The 27,379-nt window shown below is 47.3% G+C and overlaps 1 protein-coding gene across 2 annotated transcripts in view; it reads left to right on the top strand.

Annotated features, from left to right (window-relative positions):
- TTC13 (tetratricopeptide repeat domain 13) overlaps window positions 1-27,379 on the top strand; it is a 1,212,286-nt gene that overhangs the window by 692,596 nt on the left and 492,311 nt on the right. For both annotated transcript variants that reach the window (XM_078649075.1, XM_078649076.1), the window contains exon 15: window positions 474-566. In XM_078649075.1, the coding sequence (XP_078505201.1) occupies window positions 474-566 (93 nt within the window). The remainder of the gene's footprint in view (window positions 1-473; window positions 567-27,379) is intronic.

Here is a 27,379-nt window from a genome sequence, read left to right as displayed (position 1 = left end):
CCACGAGAAACATGTTGTGTTATTAATAGTAGTGTCAACACTCTTCCCCACATTTACACTGCACTATTTTCCAATTCCGGAATTACATGCAAATCCCGTGTACAGATTAAAGTGGGACATAATGGCCTTGACCGTGTTTATTTAACAATGTATACCTTGTCACCCAAGGGAAAAACGAAGGCACTCGAGTCAACAGACACCCACCACTTTCCTCAAGGGGGAAACTCCATGCTGTCATTTATGATTAAGATCAATGTGATCTGAAAAAAATCCACTTCCTGAAGAAAAACCATCCATGTTTCTGCAAGCATTTTAGACCCATTTAAACATTCATTTGTTTAAAACATATTTTTCTTCAGACAAAAATGTGCTATTACTCTAACTTTTACATTGTCTGAAAACTGTTTTATGAAAGAAATGATTTTTTTGTAAAATGTGCGCCTTTATTTTGTAAACCATTTGTGGTTTTGTAGGTTATCTGACCCGGACCAGCCCGTGCTATGGTTGGACCAAATGCCAGCTCGAAGTCTCAGTAGGGGTTTTAACAACCACATCAATCTTATCAGGTATGTATGCTGCATGGTCAGTTCATCTTTCTAAGACGTGCATCTGTGTAGAAATGTGTCTGCAAGACCTTTGGTATTATTCTTTACTCCTTTGATAACCCATAGGTTTTCTGCTTCTAAAATGAAGCAAGATATTCCTCCTATGTGGTATGTCTGCCTGACATGGTTCCTGCTGGCTGTTAGTGTAATATACATAAAGAGAGCAGCATCGGGTTAGATGCATTGACTGTATGTTGGTAATGTCATTGGAATTTTAAACCAGCTCACCCAACAGCCATCAGGAGTTGGAGCTGTCGATCACGCTGACGTTTTGTAGTGGTCACTTTAAGTGGTGCATACTATTCGCGCAGTGTGTCGCGCGAATAGTCCACGTGAAATGTATTATATTTTAAATGTGCGACCAAGAGTGTTATGGTCGCGTGTTATGTTTACATTTAATGTAACACTCTCGTGCAATACAGCCGTTCAGCCAGATCAACCTAACGGACGAATACTCTCCGTTGGGAACTGAAGGTGAACGGAGGCATCGCGCATCTGGTGGAGTTGTTTCCTTATTTTGTGAATTAAACCATCTATTGATAACCACCGCTTCTGTGGATCATTCCAACATAACATTTGGCAACGTTTGGGATTAAACTCCACTCCACACCCACGCAAGATTTTTAAACGGATGAAAAATGTTTATCTAAGCGTACCTCGTCATTGACAGAAGATCACACTGAACATTGATCTCCTCACAAGGTACGTCCACCTGGTTTATGCACAAACGATCAAGGAAAAGCGCCAGGTTTAACCAAATTTAAAACCCCTACTTAATTGGTTATAAAATCCTGCGCTTCCTTTTAAACTCCAGGATTGGCTTATCGGGACCACGTGATAGAAACTACCTCCAATTCGCCACCGCGTCTTCCAATCACAGAGACGCTTCAATTTGGCCAGTCCTTCACCTCCCAGCGGTGAATTTGACGTTTCTCCGTCTAACGAAAAACTTACACCGTACTGTTATTTCTCGACGATGGACTGTTTGGAAGGAGAATTTACGGTAAATGTTTGTCTTAGCGCATTTGCCTCAGCGATGCGCACGCTTTAAAATATCTATCCCCGATTTTGCCAAATCCTTATTTAAACTGTATTATCTATTTAACTGTATTTTACAGCGCATTGCTTCAGCGATGCGCACGCTTGGTAACTAAAGATACGGAGTTAACTAGACTTTGCCTCTGACACCTCATATTTAATACTTATTTGCTTACTTTAACGTATTAAGAGTGATCCTTGTGACATTTTGCTCTAACCATGTACACGATTGGGTTATAAACGCTTCTGTTACGTCAGTGATACGCACACTAAGAACTCCACATCATCCCTGCGTGTCAAACCAACGATACACTCGCTATAAAGACTTGGTCATTTTAAATTGTTGAAAACTGGTTTTTAATAATTTACTAAGCATCTTTCCAGTTACATTTCGGGGACATTTGATATACATGTTATATTCATTTTGGGTTTTATTCAGTTGTGGATTATATACAAATTGTTTTTAGAGATGGCGAATTTACAATTACAACACATTACCCAACCACCACATTTTTTTAGCAAACCCGGTAGCCCAGAAATATTTTAGAAAGAATGGTTTTCTTTATTTGAAAATCACCTCATTGCCATAGACGCTGTGGGATTTTCCGCTGAACGAAAATTTGCTATTCTTTTTGGTTGCCTGGGCCAAGCAGCTCAACGTATATTTAAAAGTATTCCACCAATTCCTCCTCCTGCTGGTCAGAGCGGTGACCGCAACTGGAATGTTTATTTGGAAGCAATAGCTCGTTTAAAAAAACAATTCGCGGAAGAACCAAATATAATGTTAGAAAGACATAACTTTTATGCCAGGAAACATAGAGAAGTTGAAAAGGTGGAAGAATACATATCTGCACTAAGAGTTTTAGCAACTACATGCGAATTTGGTCCCCTGTGCGATAATTATATCAGAGACCAGTTCGTATTTAGTTGTTCCTCTAGAAAAATTAAAGAAAGAATTCTAGGTTGCAAGAATCCAACCTGGAGTGAAGTTATCGAACTTTCATTAAGCATTGAACGATCAGCAATTACAAGCAAGGTCATGGCTGAATCACCTAAATTTGGTGTTAATTTAGTAAACCCGTCAGAATCCAGTTTTGACAATGCTGTTTGTGCTGTGAATTTTAAAATCAAAAATGTAAAATTTGTACAGAAGAGACAATCCCCTACTTGTTATAGATGTGGATCTAAAAATCATTTAAGTAACTTTCAAGGATGCCCTGCACTGAATAGACGTTGTGTCATTTGCAAAAAAATGGGGCATTTTCAAGGAGTTTGTAGGAATGCAAAAAAATCTGTTTCTGTGAACTATCTTGAATCCGAGATGTTGGATGAATGTACAAATTCATTTAGTAATATCGTTGTTACTTTAGACGATGATGGGAAAGTAAATGATATAAAAGGCCCTCTATGCTCTGCCATAATTGACAGTGTTCCCTTACAGGTCATGGCAGACTCCGGTTCACCCTATACCATCCTGAGGGATTCCTCATTCTATGATTTATGGAAAAGGAAAGTTGAATTATTGAATTCAGATGTAAACCCCAAAGCATTTGGGGAGAAGAATATTAACATGATTGGATATTTTGAGGGCCTACTACAATGTTTAGGGAGAGAAACAGTTACTAAAATTTATGTTGCCGAGAAGGGCAAAAATATAGTGGGCTGGATGGATCTTGCTCGCATGGGGTTATATTTAGTCCCGGGTGATGAGAACCCAGTTAAAGTGGGAGACTTACCAAAAAAAAAAAATGGAATGCATGTCAATTGAGCAACCTTTAAACACAAAGCAAATAATGGAGGAGTTTAAACCTGTGTTTAGCAACAAAGTAGGGAGTGTAGAAGGATTTGAACATAAAATAAGATTGATTCCAGGAGCACAACCTGTAGCTCATAAAGTCAGATCAGTGCCCCTAAGTGTTCGTGCTGAATTGGATAAGTCGTTGAAAGATATGTGTGAACAAGGGATAATTCAACCAGTTGATTCCTCTCAATGGGTCGCCCCTATTGTAGTAGCTCGTAAAAAGACCGGCGAGATTAGGCTCTGTGCGGATTTACGCGGATTAAATAAAAATATTATTGTGGATTGCCACCCTCTGCCAAAGATCCATGAGCTTCTCGCTAATCTGGGTGGTGCAAAGTGGTTTTCCTTGATTGATTTGAAATCCGCTGTAGGAGAGTAGGGTCTGCAATCCTATGATCACCCAGATTTTTGCTTTTTGCTGCACTGGTTTACGACTTTCCCTGGCTGTGGGCCTGCTAATCAGACCCACAGCCTAGCTGTTCTCTCTATCCAAATTGTACTCAGGTACTGAATTGGCACTGGGCCCTCTCCAAGTCCCTGTACCCAGGGCTGAGGTGTACCCAGAAGTCTCCCAGGGGCTGAAGCATGTATTATGCCACCCCTGGGCTGACTAACTAAACTGACACAACTGGCTGCACGACAGCTGGGGCAAGGTGGTGTACTCACCCTTTGCTTTAGATATAGTATACCTATATCTAACCCTAAAATGGACACACAGATCTCCTATCAGTCACTCCTATGGCAGGCCTTAACAATCCTGAAGGCAGAGTGCTTGGAATCGTGTGAGATGGTGCTCTGGCATGAGCTGAGCCTGTCTGCGGCTTTCGGGATCCATCCCTTAGCCGTTTCCATGATATCGCATACCATATACTCTTAAGTGCATTATAATCCTCGCGGTTATATGCCAACTCTGGTATCGCTTTATCAAAACATGTCGAGTAAGGTGTCATACGAATTGGAATACTAACCCCTCGCCAATTCTGGCGACGGGGTTAGCATTCCACCCTTCTAGAGGGACACGACATGTATGTAACCCCTAACCCCGGTTAAAGTCAAACAGAGCCTCAGCTCCACAAAATGGATGCTGCCACCGAGACACAAGTCTGCCCTCCTGCTGCTGGGAGTCCTCCCAGAGCAGGAGATAAGGACAAAGGGTTTCCTGCCAGGGGCCGTGCCAGCACCGTCCCAGACAGGGTTTTGTGTATTGTAGGTAGGCAGGGCTTTAGAGGAAGGTGACTGCACGTGGCACCCCGGTGCTCACTGTGCATAGACTGGCTGGAACCAGTTCCAGGGTCACTCCAGACCCTGTGCTGGGGAAAAGCCCGCCAAGGAAGTGGGTGTAACCACCCCCCTTCTAGTCCCACCCCTAGGGCAGGACTTAGTCGCGTGCCAGCCCCTTTTTACAGGATAAAGGTAGGAACTGGCCCCCTTCCAAAACAGATCATCTTTGAATCCTGAAACTACTTTCCACGAAAGGAACTCAAGACTTCTTCCTAAGATTTCTCCCTTGTGACTAAGGAGTAGTCACCCTGCATCCGCAGGCACCATCTTAAGAACACTGCGGTCTGCTGCAAGTCTCTCCTCCGGATCAAGACTGCCCAGCTCGACGAGAACCGGCTTCCCTGGCACCTCTGACCTCTACCTGCATCATCAGTCACGCTGAGATTCGTGGGTGGGACGAGACCTCGAGGGACCGGCCATCTTCAAGACTGCACGACTTCTTTCCAGCAAGCCCGCCGAGTAGTTTCCTGGTGAGTGCTTTGGGGTCCGAGAAGCCACGACCCTGAGCAGCTCCAGCACCGAAGTGCAGCCTCCCAGCATCTCCACGATCTGCGTGGGGCCCTTCTGCTTTTTGCTGCTCACCGCGTTGTTTGGCTACTAGCCCGCTGGCTTGTGGCCTTCTGAACGACGCCCGACGACATTTCTGCTGCTGGTCTGGTTGCTCCAGGCTGGCCCTTGCTCCCTTCCAAAAGAGGAGCACCCCGGACCCTCCTGGTCCACTCAAGACGCCATTTTGAGTCCACCGCGTGGGCTTGAATTAGCCAAGGCTTGTTGCCCAATCCTGGGTAACTTCGACGCCGACAGCTTCATCCATCGTGGGACAGCTCGCCTCTCCATCCTGGTCGCCGACAACGCCTCCTGGTCCGTGAGATCTGCAGAGCCAGCGTCGCCCACTCACCTAGTCGAGGTGACTTCGCCCGGTGCCATCCTGGTGCCCACTTAATCACTGGCTAGTGATTCAAGAACTTGGTCCCCTCTGCTTTCAGGTTTCTTCTTCCTCGATCCAGGCTTGGATCCAACGAACTTTCCTTCACTGGTCGCCTGCCAGCAACTTCCTTCTTCCAGGCTCCTGGTCCGGCAACGAGATCCCCGACGTCTTTTCAGACCTATGCAGCTGCAGCCCCTGGGCTAGGTAACTTCGGCACTTCGGTGTCCCAGCATAGCCTCACTATCCTAGGGTCAGGATCCACTGTCGTTTTCTTCCTACCAGGTCGGGTTCGCCCGTGAACACTAACTTTGCCTTTACTAGCTCCCATAGACTTTGTCCCGCATCCCGCGTGAGAGTGCACACTCTGCACCCGAGTCCCCTAGGTCTCCTAGAAGTAATCTAACGATTCTATAGTCAAGTCCTAGCGATTCCAAAGCCTATTAGTACCGTACTTACCTGCTAGTAATTTCGCATTCCACTTTTAAAGTATATGGTTTTTCGTGCCCCTCGGGCATTTGTGTATAACGTGCTAACTTAAGTATTTTCGTAAGAGTTTTGTTGTGTGCCTAGCACCCTGTCCTCATAAAGAGTACAGGGTTGTTGTGATTCTAATAAATACACTGTTTATTTTCATAACACTTGTGTGGTGTCCTTTCACTGGGTGTTCAAGGGGTAATGTGATGGTAAAACAGCTGGCTTAACACGCCCTCTAGAGTCTTAGCCTTAGACTGCTCGTATCCATGCTACTAGGATAGCTGGTCTATAAGGTTGACTTACAACCAATCATCAATAAGGGTTGTTTGGACTGATATATAGTGATCACTAGAATAGTGAACACTGCACATCAGGCCAACTTCTCACATTGGTGAGCAGCGGTTGGGATTTGAGCTTGCTGTTGTTTTACCACACATGCCCTAAGAATATCTTGTGAAAGATCACATAAGTACTAAAGGTACATATAACTTAGCTTAGAATACTCTGAGTTCTACTGAACCAGCTGTTGTAGCTCCTAGGGCTTAGCACACCCTAAACTACAACTCTAGCAAGGGATCAGTAGGCAAACATATAGTGTAGGTAAGTGCACCACTTACACCTCACTAGAAAAGCATGTCTACCCAGGGAGATTCTACTGAGACTCCCCTGGTCAGTGTTGACCCTCCACAGGTCACTTCAAGATATGCAGCTCTCAGTTTCCAGGAGATGAGACAGATCTGTGTCTCCAGAAAACTGAAGCAGGGGTCTAACCCCACCATTCCCTTTCTGATAGGTCTCTTAGAGACATATGATGCCAGAAAGCTTTCTCAGTTACATGAGAACATGCCAGCCTTAGAGGGAACCTCTGGGGATCCAGATCTCCCCAACATTGCTACTGCAGTTGAGGAGGAGGATCAAGAGGAACTCTCTGGGGATGAGGTAGACAAAGGTCTTGAGGTAGTCAGAAGGCTAACCAGGGCCAACTTAGACTTACTTGGGCTAGGATCTGGGGGACCCCCAGTACTAACCCGAAGTGGGCCTAACCTTGGAGTTAGGAGAGATAGATCTCTTTCTAGGGACTCCAATAGATCTCTGCACTCTAATGCCTCTTCTCAGGGGAGAAGGAATCCTCCACAGAGGAGATTTACTTCCCCTCAGAGAAGGGAGCATGAAGCTAGGATGAGACAAGCTGAACTGAGGATTGAAAGGGAAGAACTTGCCCTGGCCAAAGAGAAGCTTGCCTTTGCTAGAGAGCAGCAGATGAGTGGGTTAGCACCCACTGGTGGCAGCAATCTCCCAAGAGATAGAGAGAAGGGTTTAGATACTAAACACCTGACTAAAATAGTGCCCCCCTTTAAGCAAGGGGATGATATCCAGAAATGGATGGCTGCTCTGGAGAGGGCCTGCACTGTGCAGTGCATTCCCCAGAGTCAGTGGGCAGCTATACTGTGGCTCTCCTTTGATGGTAAAGGTAGAGATAAGCTCCTCACTACAAGAGTAGAGGATGCTAACAATTACCAGGTCCTGAAGAATACACTGGTTGATGGGTTTGGTTTAACCACTGAGCAGTACAGGTTGCTGTTCAGAGACACCCAGAAAACTCAGTCTCAGGACTGGTCTGACTTTGTGGATTGTGCCACTAAGGCTTTGGAGGGCTGGTTGCTGGGTAGCAAGGTTACAGATTACACAGGATTGTATAATCTGATGATGAGAGAACACATTTTAAACAATTGTCAGAACCAGTTGCTGCACCAGCACCTTGTTGATTCAGATCTGACCTCTCCCCAAGAATTGGGAAAGAAGGCAGACAAATGGGTCAGGACAAGGATCAAGCAGAACCAGAACCAGAACCAGGGTGGTCAGAAGAAAGCAGACCAGAAGGGTAATGTTAAGAATGAGCAAAATGACCAGAAGTCTTCACCAGGTCCCCAACAAACCAAAGAGGGTGGGGGTCAGGCTTCCCAGAAGAAGAAGACTCAAGAAGGCCAGTCAAAAAGGTGGTGCCAGTACTGTAAAAGTAAATCTCACTGGTTTAGTGAGTGCACCAAAAGAGGAGGACAAACTCCTGCCACTACAGCCCCTAAGGCAACTGCACCCCCTAGTACAGTCAGTAGTGGTAGTGTACCTCCCAAGGCATTAGTTGGGTTAACCTTGGGTACTGAGGGGTCTGACAACCTAGTTGGCACACTCACTCAGGCTGTCCTTGTCTGTACAGGGGATGTGGATATGTCCCCTGAGATAAGTCCCAATACTTTGGGCAAATACAGGCAGACACCTTTGATTAATGGCAAAATGGCTCAGGCCTATAGGGACACTTGTGCCAGTGTCACCATGGTGACACCTAACTTTGTGGACCCTGGACAGATCATGCCAGGTACTGATTTCCTGGTGACCAATGCCAGCAATGTCACTACTAGTCATAGTGTGGCAATTGTGGCTTTCTCCTGGGGTGGAGTGAAGGGACAAAAGAAAGTTGTAGTCAGTTCAGACCTCCCAGTTGATTGTTTGTTGGGCAATGATTTGGAGTCATCACAGTGGTCAGAAGTGGAGCAGAGGACTCACATGGAAATGTTAGGCTTGCCAGCACATGTGCTTGCTGTGACTAGGTCACAGGCCAGCAAATGCCCCACTGAACAGGTGCTGGATCCTGAAATGATGGACCAGACACCTTCCAAGAAGAAGAGCAGTAAGGGTAAGGCTTTGCCTTCCCCCTTGCCCCAGGTTGAGGATCAAGTCTCTGAGGAGGCTGATCTGGAAGAGCTGAGGGAAACTGAGCCTAAAGAGCTTGAACTTGATCAAGTTGAGTTTCTGGGCTCAGGGGGACCCTCCAGAGCAGACCTGGGGAAGGAACAGTTGAGCTGCCCTTCCCTTGAACCCCTCAGACAGCAGGCTGCTGCTGAGGCTGCAGGGAATGCCACAGGTGCCCACAGGGTATACTGGGAAGATGGACTCCTGTACTCTGAGTCAAGAGACCCCAAGCCTGGTGCAACCAGGAGGCTGGTCATCCCCTTGTCTCTGAGAGGTTTCCTTCTCACCTTGGCCCATGAGATTCCCCTTGCAGGTCACTTAGGTCAGACAAAGACTTGGGACAGGCTTGTCTCACACTTTCACTGGCCCCATATGAATGAGAATACCAAGGAGTTTTGTCGCTCCTGTGTCACTTGCCAAGCCAGTGGTAAGTCAGGTGGCACAACAAAGGCCCCCCTCATACCACTACCTGTGGTGGGGGTCCCCTTTGAAAGAGTGGGGATTGACATTGTTGGTCCAATGGAACCCCAGACAGCATCAGGGCACAAGTTTATACTGGTGGTGGTGGACCATGCCACCAGGTATCCTGAAGCTATTCCCCTGAGGACCACCACAGCCCCTGTGGTGGCAAGAGCCCTAGTTGGAGTGTTCTCCAGAGTGGGTTTTCCAAAGGAGGTCGTTTCTGACAGAGGTACAAACTTCATGTCAGGATATCTGACTGCAATGTGGAAAGAGTGTGGTGTGAACTACAAGTTCACCACACCCTATCATCCACAATGCAATGGGCTTGTTGAGAGATTCAACAGGACCCTCAAAGGGATGATTCATGGACTACCTGAACCTCTTAGGAGAAGATGGGATGTCCTGATCCCCTGCCTCTTGTTTGCTTACAGAGAGGTCCCACAGAAGGGGGTTGGCTACAGCCCTTTTGAGCTTCTGTATGGGCATCCTGTGAGAGGACCCCTGTGTTTGGTGAAGGAAGGATGGGAGAGACCTCTCAAAAAGCCTGCAACCAACATAGTGGACTATGTACTTGGTCTCCGCTCCAGGATGGCTGAGTACATGGAAAAGGCATCTAAAAACCTTGAGGCCAGCCAGGAACTTCAAAAAGCTTGGCATGACCAAAAGGCTGTTCTGACTGTGTACCAGCCAGGACAGAAGGTGTGGGTGCTGGAGCCAGTGGCCCCAGCAGCTCTGAAAGACAAATGGTCTGGGCCCCACACCATCATTGAGCAAAAGGGAGAGGTTACCTACTTGGTGGACCTTGGAACTCCCAGGAGCCCTCTCAGAGTGCTCCATGTTAACAGGCTCAAGGCATATGTTGACAGGAAGGACATGAGCTTGCTCATGGCCACAGATGAGGGACAGGAGGAAGAGAGTGACCCTCTCCCAGACCTGCTCACTCAGAATCCTGATGATGGATCAGTTGATGGTGTTGTCTTTTGTGGCAGCCTCTCTGAACATCAGCAACAGGATTGCAGGCAAGTTCTGCAATCCTTCAGACATATGTTCTCTCTGACCCCCAGCCAAACTGATTGGTGTACCCATGATGTTGACACTGGAGACAGTCTGCCTGTCAAGAGTAAAATCTACAGACAGCCTGATCATGTTAGAGACTGCATCAAAACTGAAGTGCAGAAAATGTTGGAGTTGGGAGTCATTGAGCCCTCAGATAGCCCTTGGGCTAGCCCAGTAGTTCTAGTGCCAAAGCCTCACACCCAGGGTGGTAAGAAAGAGATGAGGTTTTGCGTAGACTACAGAGGCCTCAATGCAGTCACTAAGACTGATGCCCACCCAATACCAAGAGCAGATGAACTTATAGATAAATTGGCTTCTGCCAACTTCTTAAGTACATTTGATTTGACAGCTGGGTATTGGCAAATCAGGTTAGCTGAGGAGGCCAAACCCAAGACAGCATTTTCTACCCCTGGAGGGCATTATCAATTTGTGGTAATGCCCTTTGGACTGAAAAATGCACCTGCCACCTTCCAAAGGTTGGTGAATCAAGTCCTCACTGGGCTGGATGACTTCTGTGCAGCATATCTAGACGATATTGCTGTCTTTAGCTCCACCTGGGAGGATCACCTGGTCCACCTGAGGAAAGTGTTAGAGGCCCTGCAAAAGGCAGGCCTCACTATCAAGGCCACAAAGTGCCAGATAGGGCAGACACAGGTTGTGTACCTGGGCCACCTTGTAGGTGGAGGCCAGGTTCAGCCACTGGAGAGTAAGATACAGGCCATCAAGGACTGGACTCCTCCAATCACCCAGACTCAGGTTCGAGCTTTCTTGGGCCTGACTGGGTACTATAGGAAGTTTGTCAGAAATTATGGGTCCATAGTGACCCCTCTTAATGACCTGACAAGCAAAAAGATGCCAAAGAAAGTTCAGTGGACAGCAAGCTGTCAGAAAGCATTCAATGACCTAAAGCAGGCCATGTGCACAGCACCTATCCTAAAGAGTCCAGATTACTCCAAGCCATTCATTGTCCAAACAGATGCTTCTGAGTTGGGTGTGGGGGCTGTTCTGTCTCAACTGAATTTTGATGGTAATGATCAGCCTATTGCTTTCATTAGTAGGAGGTTGACACCCAGAGAGAAAAATTGGTCAGCTATTGAGAGGGAGGCCTTTGCTGTGGTCTGGGCCCTGAAGAAGCTGAGGGCCTACTTGTTTGGCACTCACTTCACCATTCAGACAGACCATAAGCCCCTCTTGTGGCTAAATCAGATGAAGGGTGAAAACCCCAAACTGCTTAGGTGGTCCATTTCCCTACAGGGGATGGATTTTACAGTGGAGCATAGACCTGGTACTGATCACAGCAATGCTGATGGGCTCTCCAGGTATTTCCACTTAGAGCAAGAAGACTCACCTGGTCAAGGTTAGTTTATTGTCCCAAAGTTTGGGGGGGGGTCATGTAGGAGAGTAGGGTCTGCAATCCTATGATCACCCAGATTTTTGCTTTTTGCTGCACTGGTTTACGACTTTCCCTGGCTGTGGGCCTGCTAATCAGACCCACAGCCTAGCTGTTCTCTCTATCCAAATTGTACTCAGGTACTGAATTGGCACTGGGCCCTCTCCAAGTCCCTGTACCCAGGGCTGAGGTGTACCCAGAAGTCTCCCAGGGGCTGAAACATGTATTATGCCACCCCTGGGCTGACTAACTAAACTGACACAACTGGCTGCACGACAGCTGGGGCAAGGTGGTGTACTCACCCTTTGCTTTAGATATAGTATACCTATATCTAACCCTAAAATGGACACACAGATCTCCTATCAGTCACTCCTATGGCAGGCCTTAACAATCCTGAAGGCAGAGTGCTTGGAATCGTGTGAGATGGTGCTCTGGCATGAGCTGAGCCTGTCTGCGGCTTTCGGGATCCATCCCTTAGCCGTTTCCATGATATCGCATACCATATACTCTTAAGTGCATTATAATCCTCGCGGTTATATGCCAACTCTGGTATCGCTTTATCAAAACATGTCGAGTAAGGTGTCATACGAATTGGAATACTAACCCCTCGCCAATTCTGGCGACGGGGTTAGCATTCCACCCTTCTAGAGGGACACGACATGTATGTAACCCCTAACCCCGGTTAAAGTCAAACAGAGCCTCAGCTCCACAAAATGGATGCTGCCACCGAGACACAAGTCTGCCCTCCTGCTGCTGGGAGTCCTCCCAGAGCAGGAGATAAGGACAAAGGGTTTCCTGCCAGGGGCGGTGCCAGCACCGTCCCAGACAGGGTTTTGTGTATTGTAGGTAGGCAGGGCTTTAGAGGAAGGTGACTGCACGTGGCACCCCGGTGCTCACTGTGCATAGACTGGCTGGAACCAGTTCCAGGGTCACTCCAGACCCTGTGCTGGGGAAAAGCCCGCCAAGGAAGTGGGTGTAACCACCCCCCTCCTAGTCCCACCCCTAGGGCAGGACTTAGTCGCGTGCCAGCCCCTTTTTACAGGATAAAGGTAGGAACTGGCCCCCTTCCAAAACAGATCATCTTTGAATCCTGAAACTACTTTCCACGAAAGGAACTCAAGACTTCTTCCTAAGATTTCTCCCTTGTGACTAAGGAGTAGTCACCCTGCATCCGCAGGCACCATCTTAAGAACACTGCGGTCTGCTGCAAGTCTCTCCTCCGGATCAAGACTGCCCAGCTCGACGAGAACCGGCTTCCCTGGCACCTCTGACCTCTACCTGCATCATCAGTCACGCTGAGATTCGTGGGTGGGACGAGACCTCGAGGGACCGGCCATCTTCAAGACTGCACGACTTCTTTCCAGCAAGCCCGCCGAGTAGTTTCCTGGTGAGTGCTTTGGGGTCCGAGAAGCCACGACCCTGAGCAGCTCCAGCACCGAAGTGCAGCCTCCCAGCATCTCCACGATCTGCGTGGGGCCCTTCTGCTTTTTGCTGCTCACCGCGTTGTTTGGCTACTAGCCCGCTGGCTTGTGGCCTTCTGAACGACGCCCGACAACATTTCTGCTGCTGGTCTGGTTGCTCCAGGCTGGCCCTTGCTCCCTTCCAAAAGAGGAGCACCCCGGACCCTCCTGGTCCACTCAAGACGCCATTTTGAGTCCACCGCGTGGGCTTGAATTAGCCAAGGCTTGTTGCCCAATCCTGGGTAACTTCGACGCCGACAGCTTCATCCATCGTGGGACAGCTCGCCTCTCCATCCTGGTCGCCGACAACGCCTCCTGGTCTGTGAGATCTGCAGAGCCAGCGTCGCCCGCTCACCTAGTCGAGGTGACTTCGCCCGGTGCCATCCTGGTGCCCACTTAATCACTGGCTAGTGATTCAAGAACTTGGTCCCCTCTGCTTTCAGGTTTCTTCTTCCTCGATCCAGGCTTGGATCCAACGAACTTTCCTTCACTGGTCGCCTGCCAGCAACTTCCTTCTTCCAGGCTCCTGGTCCGGCAACGAGATCCCCGACGTCTTTTCAGACCTATGCAGCTGCAGCCCCTGGGCTAGGTAACTTCGGCACTTCGGTGTCCCAGCATAGCCTCACTATCCTAGGGTCAGGATCCACTGTCGTTTTCTTCCTACCAGGTCGGGTTCGCCCGTGAACACTAACTTTGCCTTTACTAGCTCCCATAGACTTTGTCCCGCATCCCGCGTGAGAGTGCACACTCTGCACCCGAGTCCCCTAGGTCTCCTAGAAGTAATCTAACGATTCTATAGTCAAGTCCTAGCGATTCCAAAGCCTATTAGTACCGTACTTACCTGCTAGTAATTTCGCATTCCACTTTTAAAGTATATGGTTTTTCGTGCCCCTCGGGCATTTGTGTATAACGTGCTAACTTAAGTATTTTCGTAAGAGTTTTGTTGTGTGCCTAGCACCCTGTCCTCATAAAGAGTACAGGGTTGTTGTGATTCTAATAAATACACTGTTTATTTTCATAACACTTGTGTGGTGTCCTTTCACTGGGTGTTCAAGGGGTAATGTGATGGTAAAACAGCTGGCTTAACACGCCCTCTAGAGTCTTAGCCTTAGACTGCTCGTATCCATGCTACTAGGATAGCTGGTCTATAAGGTTGACTTACAACCAATCATCAATAAGGGTTGTTTGGACTGATATATAGTGATCACTAGAATAGTGAACACTGCACATCAGGCCAACTTCTCACATCCGCCTATCATCAAGTCGCTTTATCAAAAGAGTCACAGGAGTTGACCACTTTCATCACCCCGTTCGGCGCATTCAAGTTTTTGCGCCTTCCCTTTGGTCTAGCTTCGGCTGGAAGTGTCTTTCAGAAGCTTATGGATACACTTTTCCATGGGATAACTGGGGTACAGGCCTATCTAGACGACATTTTGATATATGCCAAATCATTAGAAGAACATGTCATTTTGAAACGTGTACTCACCATTTTGATGTCTAGAAAAATGACTGTCCACGGGGACAAATGTAAGTTCGCAGTCAATGAACTGGATTATTTGGGGCATACAATACCCAAGGAGGGGATCAAGCCAAAGTTTTCTGTAGTGAGAGCTATTGAAGATGCCAAACCCCCATCAGACAAGGATTCTCTCAGGTCTTTTCTCGGTTTGGCCGAGTATTATGCTAGATTCGTCCCAGCTTATTCAGAATTGGTTGAGCCCTTGCGTAAATTATTGAAAAAGGGAAGTAGTTTTGTATGGACCAGTGAGCTGGACAAAGCTTTTAAGGATGTGAAGAAATTGATTGTATCTGCCAAGGCCCTCCACGCAATCAGAGATGATTGTTTTTCATCCATAACAGTGGACGCAAGTATGACAGGTCTGGGTGCAGTTTTGACTCAGAGAATAGGTGGAAATGAACAGACAGTAGCTTTTGCATCACGCTCATTGAAACCATTCGAGACCAGGTATAGCACGATTGAGAGAGAGACATTGGCTTGTGTATGGGCTGTACATAAGTTTAGAACATACATCTGGGGTAGGAAGTTTGAGCTTGTTACCGATCATAAGCCTCTCGTTTACATTTTTGAGAAAGTTGATTCTTCTAGTATGTCCGCTAGGCTCATGAGGTTAGTCAGTAAGTTACAGGAATTCCACTTTGAAGTCAAACACATTAATGGAGGGAGAAATTTTAGAGCGGACTGCCTGTCCAGACTGTCTATGGTCAATGATAATGATGAGGATATTTCTCACGAAGATATTGAATGTGTCACTCTGGTGGATGCTGTCGGGAGTTTAACTCCAGTTTTGTCCGAAGTTGGTTGGAAAGAAGCATGCGATAGAGATCCAGTGCTTTTAAAAGTTATGCATTACTCAACACACAATTGGCCTGAACCTAGGAGCCTGGAAGGGGAGTTACGTAGGTTTTCGCAGGTGGCTAACGAACTTTCAGTGGAGAACAACATTGTTCGTAGAGGTGACAAATTTGTCCCCCCTTTTAAACTAAGACCTTTAATCATTAATGAAGCACATAGAGGCCATTTAGGAATCACTAAGACTATTATGAGAATTAAGGAACATTATTGGTGGCCCTCTTTAGATACACAGGTCAAGAGTTCAATTGATTCGTGCCCTGAATGCTTAGTGGCTGATAAACATTGGCATACTACAAAAGTTCCATTGTCTCCTACCGAATTTCCAAATACCGCTTGGGAAAAAGTCGGTATTGATTTTTCAGGACCTTATTCAGTTCTTGATCAAAAATACAAATACGTCATTTTATTGATAGATTATTATTCGAAATGGATGTACCACGATTTCGTCGAGTCACCTAATTCTGATTCGACTATCTCATTCTTAAAAAGGATTTTTGACATTGAAGGGGCACCTAAAGTTCTAGTTAATGACAACGGGACACATTTTGTATCTGATAAAATGAAAGAGTTTCTCAGTGACCTGGATATTAAGCAACTTAAAGTCGCACTGTATTCTCCATCTTCTAATGGTTTGGTAGAGAGGGGAAATAAGGTGATTAAAGAGGGGGTACAAACTGCGTTGGCTTGTGGGGCAAATACTATTCAGTTCGTTAAAAACAAAGTTGGGCATTACAATACCTCCGCACATTGCACTACAGGAGTATCTCCTTTTGTTTTATTAAGAAACAGAGGTTCACATTCCAAATTGTTTCCATCATGGCTGGAAAAGTTATCTGGTGGGAAGAGTATCGATGTAGATGCCGTTCGCAAAAGGGTGATTGATAACCAAAAACTTATGAAAGAGAAATTTGGGCCTAAGTCTAATGTTCCACCGGTGGATATTTCCACTGGTGATTGGGTTTTGATCAAGAATCCTGTAAAGGGTAAGAAAGGAGAGTCAAAATTTCTTCGCCCTTTAAGGGTACTCAAGGTCAGCAGGGGCGCGGCCTTTGTAGATAATAAAGGTTGGTGGAACAAACGTCATTTAGTGAAAGTTTCACCACACCAAGCTGACATAATTAAGAAATTTAAGAAGGAGCCTGTTGAAAATCTAGAGTGGTGTCATTGGTTGAATGACCCAGTTGGTGCCAACAATTGTGTTAATGATCAAGTACAACGATCTACCAGCCATGTTTTACTTTCTGTTTCCAACTCAAGGAATGTTTTTTCTTCACAGACAATCTCTTCTCGCGGAAGAGTTATCAAAGAACCTAGGAAATTCAACGATTTCGTAAGATATTGAATTGATGTTGACTATTATTTATTTTCTTTGTTTTATTATTTTTTGATTATTGTAAGGGGGAAGGTGATGTAGTGGTCACTTTAAGTGGTGCGTACTATTCGCGCAGTGTGTCGCGCGAATAGTCCACGCGAAATGTATTATGTTTTAAATGTGCGACCAAGAGTGTTATGGTCGCGTGTTATGTTTACATTTAATGTAACACTCTCGTGAAATACAGCCGTTCAGCCAGATCAACCTAACGGACGAATACTCTCCGTTGGGAACTGAAGGTGAACGGAGGCATCGCGCGTTGGGTGGAGTTGTTTCCCTATTTTGTGAATTAAACCATCTATTGATAACCACCGCTTCTGTGGATCATTCCAACATAACACGTTTGTATACTGTAAGAAACTGTAAGGGTGCACAGCCAATGTCGTGAATTATGAAGGCATGGCAGAACCAAGCTGGGCTGATCCCACCCCTCGGGTCTCGTTTGCGCTGCCCTTATGTGACGCAATTTCAAGAGTGGAGCTCCAAGATGCCACTGTTGCCACAGGAAAGGCATGGCAGCCAGGCATAGAGCTCAACAGAGCCTCACTTACTGGGTGGGACTCTTCTGGTTGCCTTAGCAACTGCCAAAGCCTACAGCTGCTTCCAATGCTGTCTGTCGGACATCTTGGAATAGGAATGTCCCCAGTGTAACTCCTCTTCATTAATGTAATAATCACGAAATAAAGTAAAATGTGCCAAATGTTGACGCCACTATTAAAGGGATATCCAATATAGAGGAAAAAAATATTCTGTTTTCTTATTCCCGCATCACTAACAACCGGCAACATTAAGCTTGCTAGAATACTGCTCTGTATGATGACCTATTGCAACATCATTCACCTGATGACCTTTTAAGCATTGTCATCACCTTAAGTGATGATGCAAATGTCATTCTACACTGATTATTACTGAATGACGCTGAAATTGCGGGTATGTATAGAGGATTCCTGATTGATGAAGCCAATCTGAACAATAATTTAAGATTTGTGAGCCATTCTGCAAACCTGAACATGCAGGAAGTATTTTAACATCTGAACATGCGATAAGGACTGCTTGGTGATGGTGTGCATATTAATTAAGGATTAATTATTATACAGGCAAATACGATCATTCACTAAGGGTTAGTGAACAGTAGGGCACATCTGAAGCGCCATGCATTCAGAATTTTGGAATGTTGATAGAAATAGCATGCACTAATTATTTCTCAGTCATAGTGGCATCTGGATATTTGCTGAGGATTAGTAGGTGACGGGACATTTTGGAACATACAGTGATGATCATTGATTGATGTTGCCAATCTGGTGCCGTCCTAACAATTAATGAGTGTTGATGCAAATGTGGCATGCGGGCAACGTACAACAAAGTGATGAAAGAAATGGTAGAATCAATATTAGTTACTCACAAACACTTGGTGCCGTATTCCAGAGTATCGTATTGCTCACAAAATGGCACTCTAGATGGAGAACAGCCATATGCAGGTAGTCGGTCAATCCTGGTTCTGCTCCAATAGGAACAGTGCAGCCAAAACTGCCAGGGCACGTCTCCTGCTGATAGGAACATTAGCAACCGTAGACTGGTATTGGCCCATGTGGCCAGCTTGAGGTCTAGCTGTGGCACAGGGAGCACGGGACCCATGTCTGGGCATACATCAACTGCAATAAATAACAAATCCTTGGAAGGAATGGTTGTATTAATCTCAATCACTGGCAAAAGCTGTTGGACGCAGTCCAGTCCATTGTTTTTATCCCACTATGCCACTGAAGTGAGAGACTAGCCATACATAATTCAGTCCTCTGCAAATGATAGCATGAGCGATTCCCAGGCCGTTTTTAGCCTACCTATTCCTCTATAGTGAAGTTTAGCTTTAGTCCTATGGCACAGTGAGCACAGGACCCACATCTGGGTTTACCTGTATCGCAAAGGGCGTCTACTTCAACAAACAACAAAATAATGAAAGAAACACCTGAATGAATCTGAGTCACATCTGAACACTTTGTATCACCTTCCAGGTCTCCTTTTGACACCTGCTTTTCCACTCAGATAGAAACTCGGTCATGCATTCAAGATGTCTAACAGATGGTGCATATCAAGGTTGGCACGGAAGAGTTTTAATCTGAACATGGATTCATAATAAGTGAGTGATGTGACAATCTTATATTAATCATATTGTGGGCTGTCTGATGGATACTTCTTCCTCCAAATTTGTCAACTTATGAATATCCCTAGACGCCAGACTGGGTCAGTAAACTTTCTCCAGCAGTAGCACAACGGTGGTGTCACACAACTCTAGTCATTGAGTTGCACAGAATGTAATGAAACCGGTTTATAGATGGTGCCACCTTGCTTGTGGGCTTCAGTTCCTATTTTCCCAAGCCTTACCAGTGCAGTCTGGAGCTCTTCAATGTTTACTGGACTTCTCAATGTTTAATCAACATACATTTAGGGCAAGTGTCAACACACAATGTCCCTGGGATTCAATTCCTGTTAAGGTTGTTGAAACAAACTGTCCCTGTTTGTCTTCATGACATCTACATGTGGTGCCTGCAATGTGACCTTTGTCTTCCCTCACTTACAGGCACCCAAAATGCTATCCACTAGTGAGAAGCTGAAGTGTTTTGGGCTTTGACCCTTAAGGGCTCATCAAATAGTCCCTCACCACTACTTTAACTAAGTCTCCTGACAGGGAATAAAGAGACAGCTAGTGGTGCCGTTCACGGATGCTGGTCTCTTCTTTGTCCACTTTGAAGTCAATAACAGTTCTTACGAAACTCAAATAGCCTTTCCCATCTGCTAATTGTCACAGTGTAAGGCCTTTCGAAAAGCCATTCCAAAAGCCATTCCAAACATCTTCAGGACTGTCCCTCAACCCATGGACTAGTTGCCCAGGATTCTCCAAATCAGGTGGGCTTGGTAATTCCGGAGGCTCCACCGCATGGCTCCAAGATGGTGTCTTACTACATCATCAAAGACTGTGGCCTTGCACTGGTTCCATGGACTGGACGTCACTGCCATCGAAGGTACCAACGGAATTATCTTCATCACCGGATCTGACATCACCCCTGATGCCTTGCTTGAAGCTGCTTTCAGTGCTGCCTCACCTCTTGAAGTCTGCAGTAATTAATTATTCTGGTGGCTACAGAAAAGATAAAATACTCTTTTGTGACAAGCATCTTGATCTATCTTTTCCTGGAGCCCAAACGTTCACATGTATCGAAGAACTGTTTAGTTTGAATGCAGATGCGCTAGATATGCCTAGATTTACGGAGCGATAACATTCAGAGGTTGACATCCTCCACCCTGCTTCTTACAAAGATGCTGGGCTCTACTTGAATCTTCAAAACGCTAGTAATATCCCTTCTATGCTTCGGTCCTCTTTGTGAGAAAGTTTGCCCATTCTTGCATTCATTCTTTAATCGATATATACAACCACATCCAACTACACTTTAATTGATGAAGAAACACTTTCACGTGTGAAGAAGCCAGGCATACTTACTTTGCTAATGCTTGTTATGCATGTGGAAGCTCACCTGCACTTGGACATGTTGTATGTGCCATGGCTTTCACCATGTCAGATCTGACATTTTCAGTATTAATACATTGCATTTATTTAGAACCTACCGGTACATGTTTCAGTTTCAGAACCCTGCAGTAGATGGTGTTGTGGAAGCTCTCCCATTTTCTGACACAATACATTTTATAACCCATGGCTGAGCAGTGATGCTTACAGTTGGTGAGGACTAGAGAGAAATGACGTTCATGCTTAGATATCATGCGTTTGTTCTCCTTGTGGCTTATTTTAAAGTTCATACGCTAGAACAGCGTGTGGAGCTGCTGCCCAGACAAATACTCCTACAACCCTGATTAGGGTCAAATTTAACTGTTCATCTTTTTGAAGATGATATATTGAGGATAACAGATATTGTTCAGTCACTTAGACACAAGTTAGATTGTGGCACATGCTGTGTAGTGTTTAGCTTTGAATAAAACCTTTTTCCTTGGAAGCCACCTCTCTCTTCCACAATTGGTACCACCCACTTCAATCACTGAACAATTAATATGAGCAAAATCAGGTAATATCCGTGAAGGAAACGCATGTCCATGGCGAGGGATTCCATTAATGGCTGGCTGGGCGTGTGTGATTTCATACTGGCAAGTGTTTGGATTTCTCCTGTGGAGTTACCAACATGGTTTAAACCAAGGCGGGAAAGATTGCTCTGCGCTTGTTTGCGCTATATATTATTATTATTATTATTATTAATATTATTATAGTAAGCAAAGCCTATGGATCCAGGAGATGACTTGAGAAGAACCCTGTGGAATTTTCAAGCTAGGAATAGGGCCCACTGCACTATGTTTATGCCGCATAAGAGCAATTACAGGTGCAAACACCTATTGATCATAAAGCAACCCCTCGGGTCCATGCATGAAATGTACACAATAGAGAACATTGACACTGAGAATACTCTACAACAGAAAACAGATTGGGTGCACACCCAACATATGCAGGCCATCAGAAGCCTCTAATACATGGTCTTTCATTAAAATAGCTCAAGTTGTGCCACTCTTAATGTCTCCCTGTGACCCAAATGGACCCTTAACACCCTAATTCCCATGCTAATAAGCTTCCTTCAGTACACCTAATGAGAGTAGTTCTGCTGGATCTAACGAATTGTACATTAAGTGAAAGAATAATTCATGTTATCATTCCACTTGATTTACAGATGGTGTGTGCTTTGCATCAGCGCTCTTCAGCCGTTGTCTTTCATGTTTTCCATGCTTTGCCATTGCTAGGATGGGCGGTCTAGTGACTCCACACACTGGTCCATTTGTTTTTCAGTTAAGTTTTGCGGATTGGCTTTCAGTAGTCCTTTTGTTAGGCAGTGGCTGCACCATGATATGTGGCTTGTTTGTGGAAGCTGGTGTGTTGAATTTAATTTGCTTCAAACATACAGAAGGTGATCGGAGGAATGCCTGCATTAAGTCTAACCACTAGCAAGGACTCAAAGAGCATTCTAACCCATCGTTCTTTTGTCCACCATGCCACCTCAGTCTAGACCCAGCCATATGCAAATGAGTCTTGGTCTTACTCCAATAGAAACAGTACAGCCCAAGTTCAAGTTCAAGTTAAGGCATTTATAAAGCGCACTACTCACCCAGAGGGTCTCAAGGCGCTAGAGGGAGGGGTTCACTGTTTGTCGAATAGCCATGTTTTCAGATCTTTTCTGAAGGAGATGTGGTTCTGAGTAAGGCGGAGGTGGGTGGGGAGTGAGTTCCAGGTCTTGGCAGCCAGGAAGGAGAAGGATCTGCCACCCATTGTGGTTTTTCGGATGCGCGGGACTGCGGCGAGGGCTTGATTGGATGATCTTAGTTGGCGGGTGGGATAGTAGAAGGACAGTCGGGTGTTGAGGCATTCGGGTCCTAGATTATAAAGGGCCTTGTGTGTGTGGGTAAGAAGGCGGAAAGTAATTCTTTTGTTGACGGGAAGCCAGTGGAGGTTTTTTAAGTGACCGGTAATGTGCTCTTGGCGCGGGATGTCTAATATGAGTCTCGCTGATGCGTTTTGGATGCGCTGGAGCTTTTTCTGCAATTTTGTTGTAATTCCGGCGTAGAGTGTGTTGCCATAGTCCAGTCGACTCGTGACCAGTGCATGGGTGACAGTCTTTCTTGTTTCGAGGGGGATCCAGCGGAAGATCTTTTTGAGAATGCGAAGGACGTTGAAACAGGAGGACGATACGGCGTTGACTTGTCTGGACATTGAGAGAGAGGAGTCTAGAATGAAGCCAAGGTTACGTGCATGGTCTGTGGGTGTGGGCGCTGATCCCAAAGCGGAAGGCCACCAGGAGTCGTCCCAAGCTGAGGGGGAGGATCCTAGGATGAGCACCTCCGTCTTGTCTGAGTTGAGTTTTAAGCGGCTCTGTTTCATCCATTCGGCTACTTCTTTCATACCTTCTTGAAGGTTGTTTTTGGCGGTGTTGGGGTCTTTGGTGAGGGAAAGGATTAGCTGGGTGTCGTCGGCGTAGGAGATGATGTTGAGGTTGTGTTGACGTGCGATGGAGGCGAGGGGACTCATGTAGACGTTGAAGAGGGTGGGACTGAGTGAGGAGCCTTGAGGTACGCCGCAGATGACTTCGGTGGGCTCTGAGTAGAAAGGGGGGAGTCGGACTCTCTGGGTTCTCCCGGCTAGGAACGAGATGATCCAGTCCAAGGCTTTTCCTTGTATGCCGATGTTGTTGAGGCGTTGTATGAGGGTGTTGTGACAAACAGTGTCGAAGGCGGCGGAGAGGTCGAGTAGAATGAGGGCCACTGTTTCACCGTTGTCCAGGAGTGCTCGGATGTCGTCAGTCGCCGCAATGAGGGCGGTTTCGGTGCTGTGTTTGGCTCGAAAGCCGTTCTGTGAGGGATCCAGGGAGTTGTTGGATTCAAGGAAGGCTGCGAGTTGGCTATTGACGGCTTTCTCGATTACTTTGGCCGGGAAAGGGAGGAGGGAAATGGGTCGGTAGTTTTTCAGTTCTGAGGGGTCTGCTGTTGGTTTTTTCAGAAGGGCGCTGAGTTCGGCGTGTTTCCATATTTCTGGAAAGGTGGCGGAGTTGAAGGAGCAGTTGATGACATCGCGGAGTTGGGGAGCGATGATGGAGTCAGCTTTGTTGAAGATGTAGTGGGGACAGGGGTCAGAAGGTGAGCCAGAGTGGATTGAGTTCATGAGGCGAATGGTATCTTCAATGGTGATTGGGTTCCAGGAGTTGAGGTTGTTAGTTGGAGGGGTGGGATCTGAAGGGGGTGGGGTGAGTTGGTCATTGGGAGTATTCTTGAAGCTGTTGTGGATGTCGGCAATTTTGTTGTAGAAGAAGGAGGATAGCGCATCGCAGAGGTCTTGGGAGTTAGTGATGTCGTTGGATGCTGCGGGAGGGTTGGTGAATTCTTTGACGATATTGAAGAGTTCCTTGCTGTTATGAGAATTGTTGTCGAGACGGTCCTTAAATGCTGATTTCTTGGCGGATCGAATCAGTTGGTGGTGTTTGCGGGTGGCTGTCTTGAGGGAGGCCATGTTGTCTGAGGTTGGTTCTTTTCTCCAATTCTTCTCCAGGGTGCGGCATGTCTTCTTGGATTTTTTAAGGTCATCATTGAACCAGGGAGCCTTTTTGCTGGATGATTTCAACTGGTGTTTTTTCAGGGGTGCTAGTTCGTCCGCACTGTGGGTAATCCATTGCCTGAGGTTGGTGGCCGCTTGGTCTGGGTCCGTTGCTAGGGTGGGAGTGTTTTGGCTGAGTGATGTGAGGAGTTGGTCGGTGGTGATTTTGTTCCATTTTCTTCGGGGAATGGGTTGTGGACGGTTGTGGGTCAGGGTTGTTTTGTAGCTGAAGTGAACACAGCTGTGATCCGTCCAGTGGAGAGCTGTAGTGTGATCGAAGGAGATGTGCTTGCTGGAGGTGAAGATAGGGTCGAGCGTGTGTCCGGCTGTGTGAGTGGGGGTGTCAACAAGTTGTTTGAGTCCGAGATTGGACAGGTTGTCCAGAAGGGTGGTGGTGTTGTTGTCGAGAATGTTGTCAAGGTGGTAGTTGAGGTCTCCTAGAAGAATGTAGTTCTCGGAGGCGAGGGCGTGCGGGCTGACGAAGTCAGTGATGTCGTCGCTGAATTGAGATCGGGTGCCTGGGGGCCTGTAAATGAGGGTGCCTCTAAGGGTGGTCCTGGGGTCGGTGTGGATCTGAAAGTGGAGGTGTTCGGCGGTTGCAAGACTGTCGTCAGAGCTGGTTGTAATTTTGATGGTGTTTCTGTGGACGATGGCGATGCCTCCTCCAGTTTGATCGGTGCGGTCTTTTCGAATGATCTTGTAAGTGTCCGGTATGGCTATGGCGATGTCGGGGGCAGAAGATGCATTCATCCATGTTTCAGTAAGGAAGGCGATGTCAGGTGACGCAGTGTCGATTAGGTCCCAGAGTTCTGTTGCATGTCTGTGGACCGAGCGGGTGTTCAGTAGGATGCATTTCAAGTCGTTGGGTTCGGAGCTGTGTGTGGAGGAAGTGTGTTTGGTGAGGGTCCTGAAGCAGTTGAACTTACAGGAGAGGCAGGAGAATGGGCCGTGGGTACGTCCTGGGGTAGCTTCGCAGCATAGTGGGGTGCGTCCGGCGTTGAGGGCGAGAAGAGTAGCGGCATCATAAGTTACTCTGGGGGGTTGGGAGCGGCATAGAGCAGGGGGACGGGCGCGGTCCAGGCGCGGACGGGCGCAGACGGGCTTACCTTTGGCGCACCTTCGGCGCAACTGGGGCGTGACCGCTGCGCGTGGCCGCTGCACGACAATGCGAATGTCATAAATGGATGGTGGAGGGGCGGCGGCGAGGGAGGGTCAGCTGGGAGGCGGGAGCGGGGAGGAGACACGGGTCAGGGGTGGACAAAACAACAACAAAATGGCTACTTAGGCAGATAATTGAAACGGGGCACAGCCGAGGACCGGTAATGAATCAATGCACAATTTGAGTCTCATTAATTAATTAGCAGATGCGCTTTCAGTATTAATATGCAGGCTATGTAAGTTATCAATCGGCAGCGCAAATGGGCACTATTATCTCAGTGCAGTGCTACGATACCAAGCGCTATGATAATGCGCGCGATCACGGGGTCCAGGCAGCAGGAAAGCAGGCAGCAATGAGGCACACGGTTAGGCAGGAAGAGATGTAGCGTGGGGGAGCGACCGCTTCGGGGCAAGCCCAGGTGGTCAGAACTGCCAAGTCATCTCAAAATGGGAACATAAGCAACCCCCGGCCATCTTTTCTCTGATTAGTGTTCTTTAGTCGTGTGTAGCTTAGTGCCAGTGGTACAGTGAGCACATCACTCATGTCTGGAAATATTCACTTAGGATGTTACATTACACACACAAAAGGTGACAGAAGCAATGCTTGCAATGTGTGACCACTGGCATTCGCTCAGGGTAGTATTTTAATCAATTGTTCTTTTGTCTTCAATACAGTACTCATTTTTGTTTTTAGGTCTCGGACCGTAGGCTGCGCTTGCGCAGTCTCGCTCCGAGATTTAATGTCTCCTAGAGTGGGGCTTGAACCCGCCCCTCTTCTCCATTGGCTGGCTTCCTAAACAGAGGCCAGCCATTGGAGGAGAGGGGCATCACTCCGTTCAAGCCCCGTCTTTTTCAGATTCAGGGGCGTGTTTTTTCGTTTCTTTCTTGTTTCTTTCCCTCCTCTTCCCATTGGCTGGAATTTTACCTTCCAGCCAATGGGAAGAGGAGAAAAAGAAAACCACGCCCCCAAATCCGAAAATGACGCTGGTTTCTCCGAGGCATTTTTTCTTCGCCTCGGAGAAAGATGGTGGTGTTTGATCCTGTGTCCCAGAACGAAAGCATGTTTTTGGTGTGTTCCTGTGCTGCATGTAACGATCAGCAGGTAACATATGCTCTTTGTCCTCGTGTTGTTGCCCCCAGTCTTCCCCCCGACGTACTTCGACTCTTTCTGGAGCTGCTCGGCTCCGCTCGCCTCCCCCCCTCCCTCTGCCTGCAGCCCTCCTCCGTCCCGCTCTCGCCTCCCCTTCCCTCTGCCCGCAGCCCTCCTCCTTCCCGATTTCTGGAACACACGTAATCGGGGCATAGTAACACCCTTCTTCCAAACCAGCCGGAGACACTCCGTCTAATGCGACTGTGCTTCTGGGCTTCCGCGGCGAAACCTACAGGACCGTGAGGATGAGTGCTGCGCGGAGCTGTTAGAGCCCCATGGAACACTTCGGGCGGTCGTGGATGTGAGCACACAGCTGAGCTGAGCAAGAAGCAGCTGGCCCGGCGAGGGGATCCCTGACAGTGCATATCTGCGGCTGGGACCCAGGCTGCAAGGTCCCGTCTCCCCCCTTCCATTGCGGCCCCGGCAGACTTACCGGACCAGTTGTATGTATCACAGCTCGCCCTGAATACAGAAATACATCGCAGCTGAACGCCGCCCTATCCTCTGAGAAGCATATCACTTCGTTTTGGGAGCTAACCGAGGGGCAGGCACACACGATTCTGGAATCCACGCGTGGCTCCAGATGCAGCCGCCTCGTGTCCTTTTGATACACCATACGGTGGGTGGCTGCCATCTTGAAACCGGGTGGACCGGGCCCTCTGGCAAATGGGGCTGTGTCATTGGTTCTGGTTGATGCGGCGAAACAGGACCAAAAAAAGGTTCAACACAATTGCAGCTCTGCTGGATTAGAGGAATATGCATCGCAAGAAGTCGAGAAGCTGCCAGGTCCTCCGGTGAGTGCTTGCTGTCCTGCCCCCTCGTTGCTTGTGCTTGCTGTCTTGCCCCCTCGTTGCCTGTGCTTGCTGTCCTGCCCCCCCTCGTTGCTCGTGCTTGCTGTCCTGCCCCCCCCCTCGTTGCTCGTGCTTGCTGTCCTGCCCCCCCCTCGTTGCTTG

This window comes from Lissotriton helveticus, chromosome 6 (assembly GCF_964261635.1).
Source record: "Lissotriton helveticus chromosome 6, aLisHel1.1, whole genome shotgun sequence".
Taxonomy (NCBI): Eukaryota; Metazoa; Chordata; class Amphibia; order Caudata; family Salamandridae; genus Lissotriton; species Lissotriton helveticus.
The sequence above is the reverse complement of the archived record's forward strand: the minus strand, read 5'-3'. Positions and strand labels throughout refer to the sequence as shown.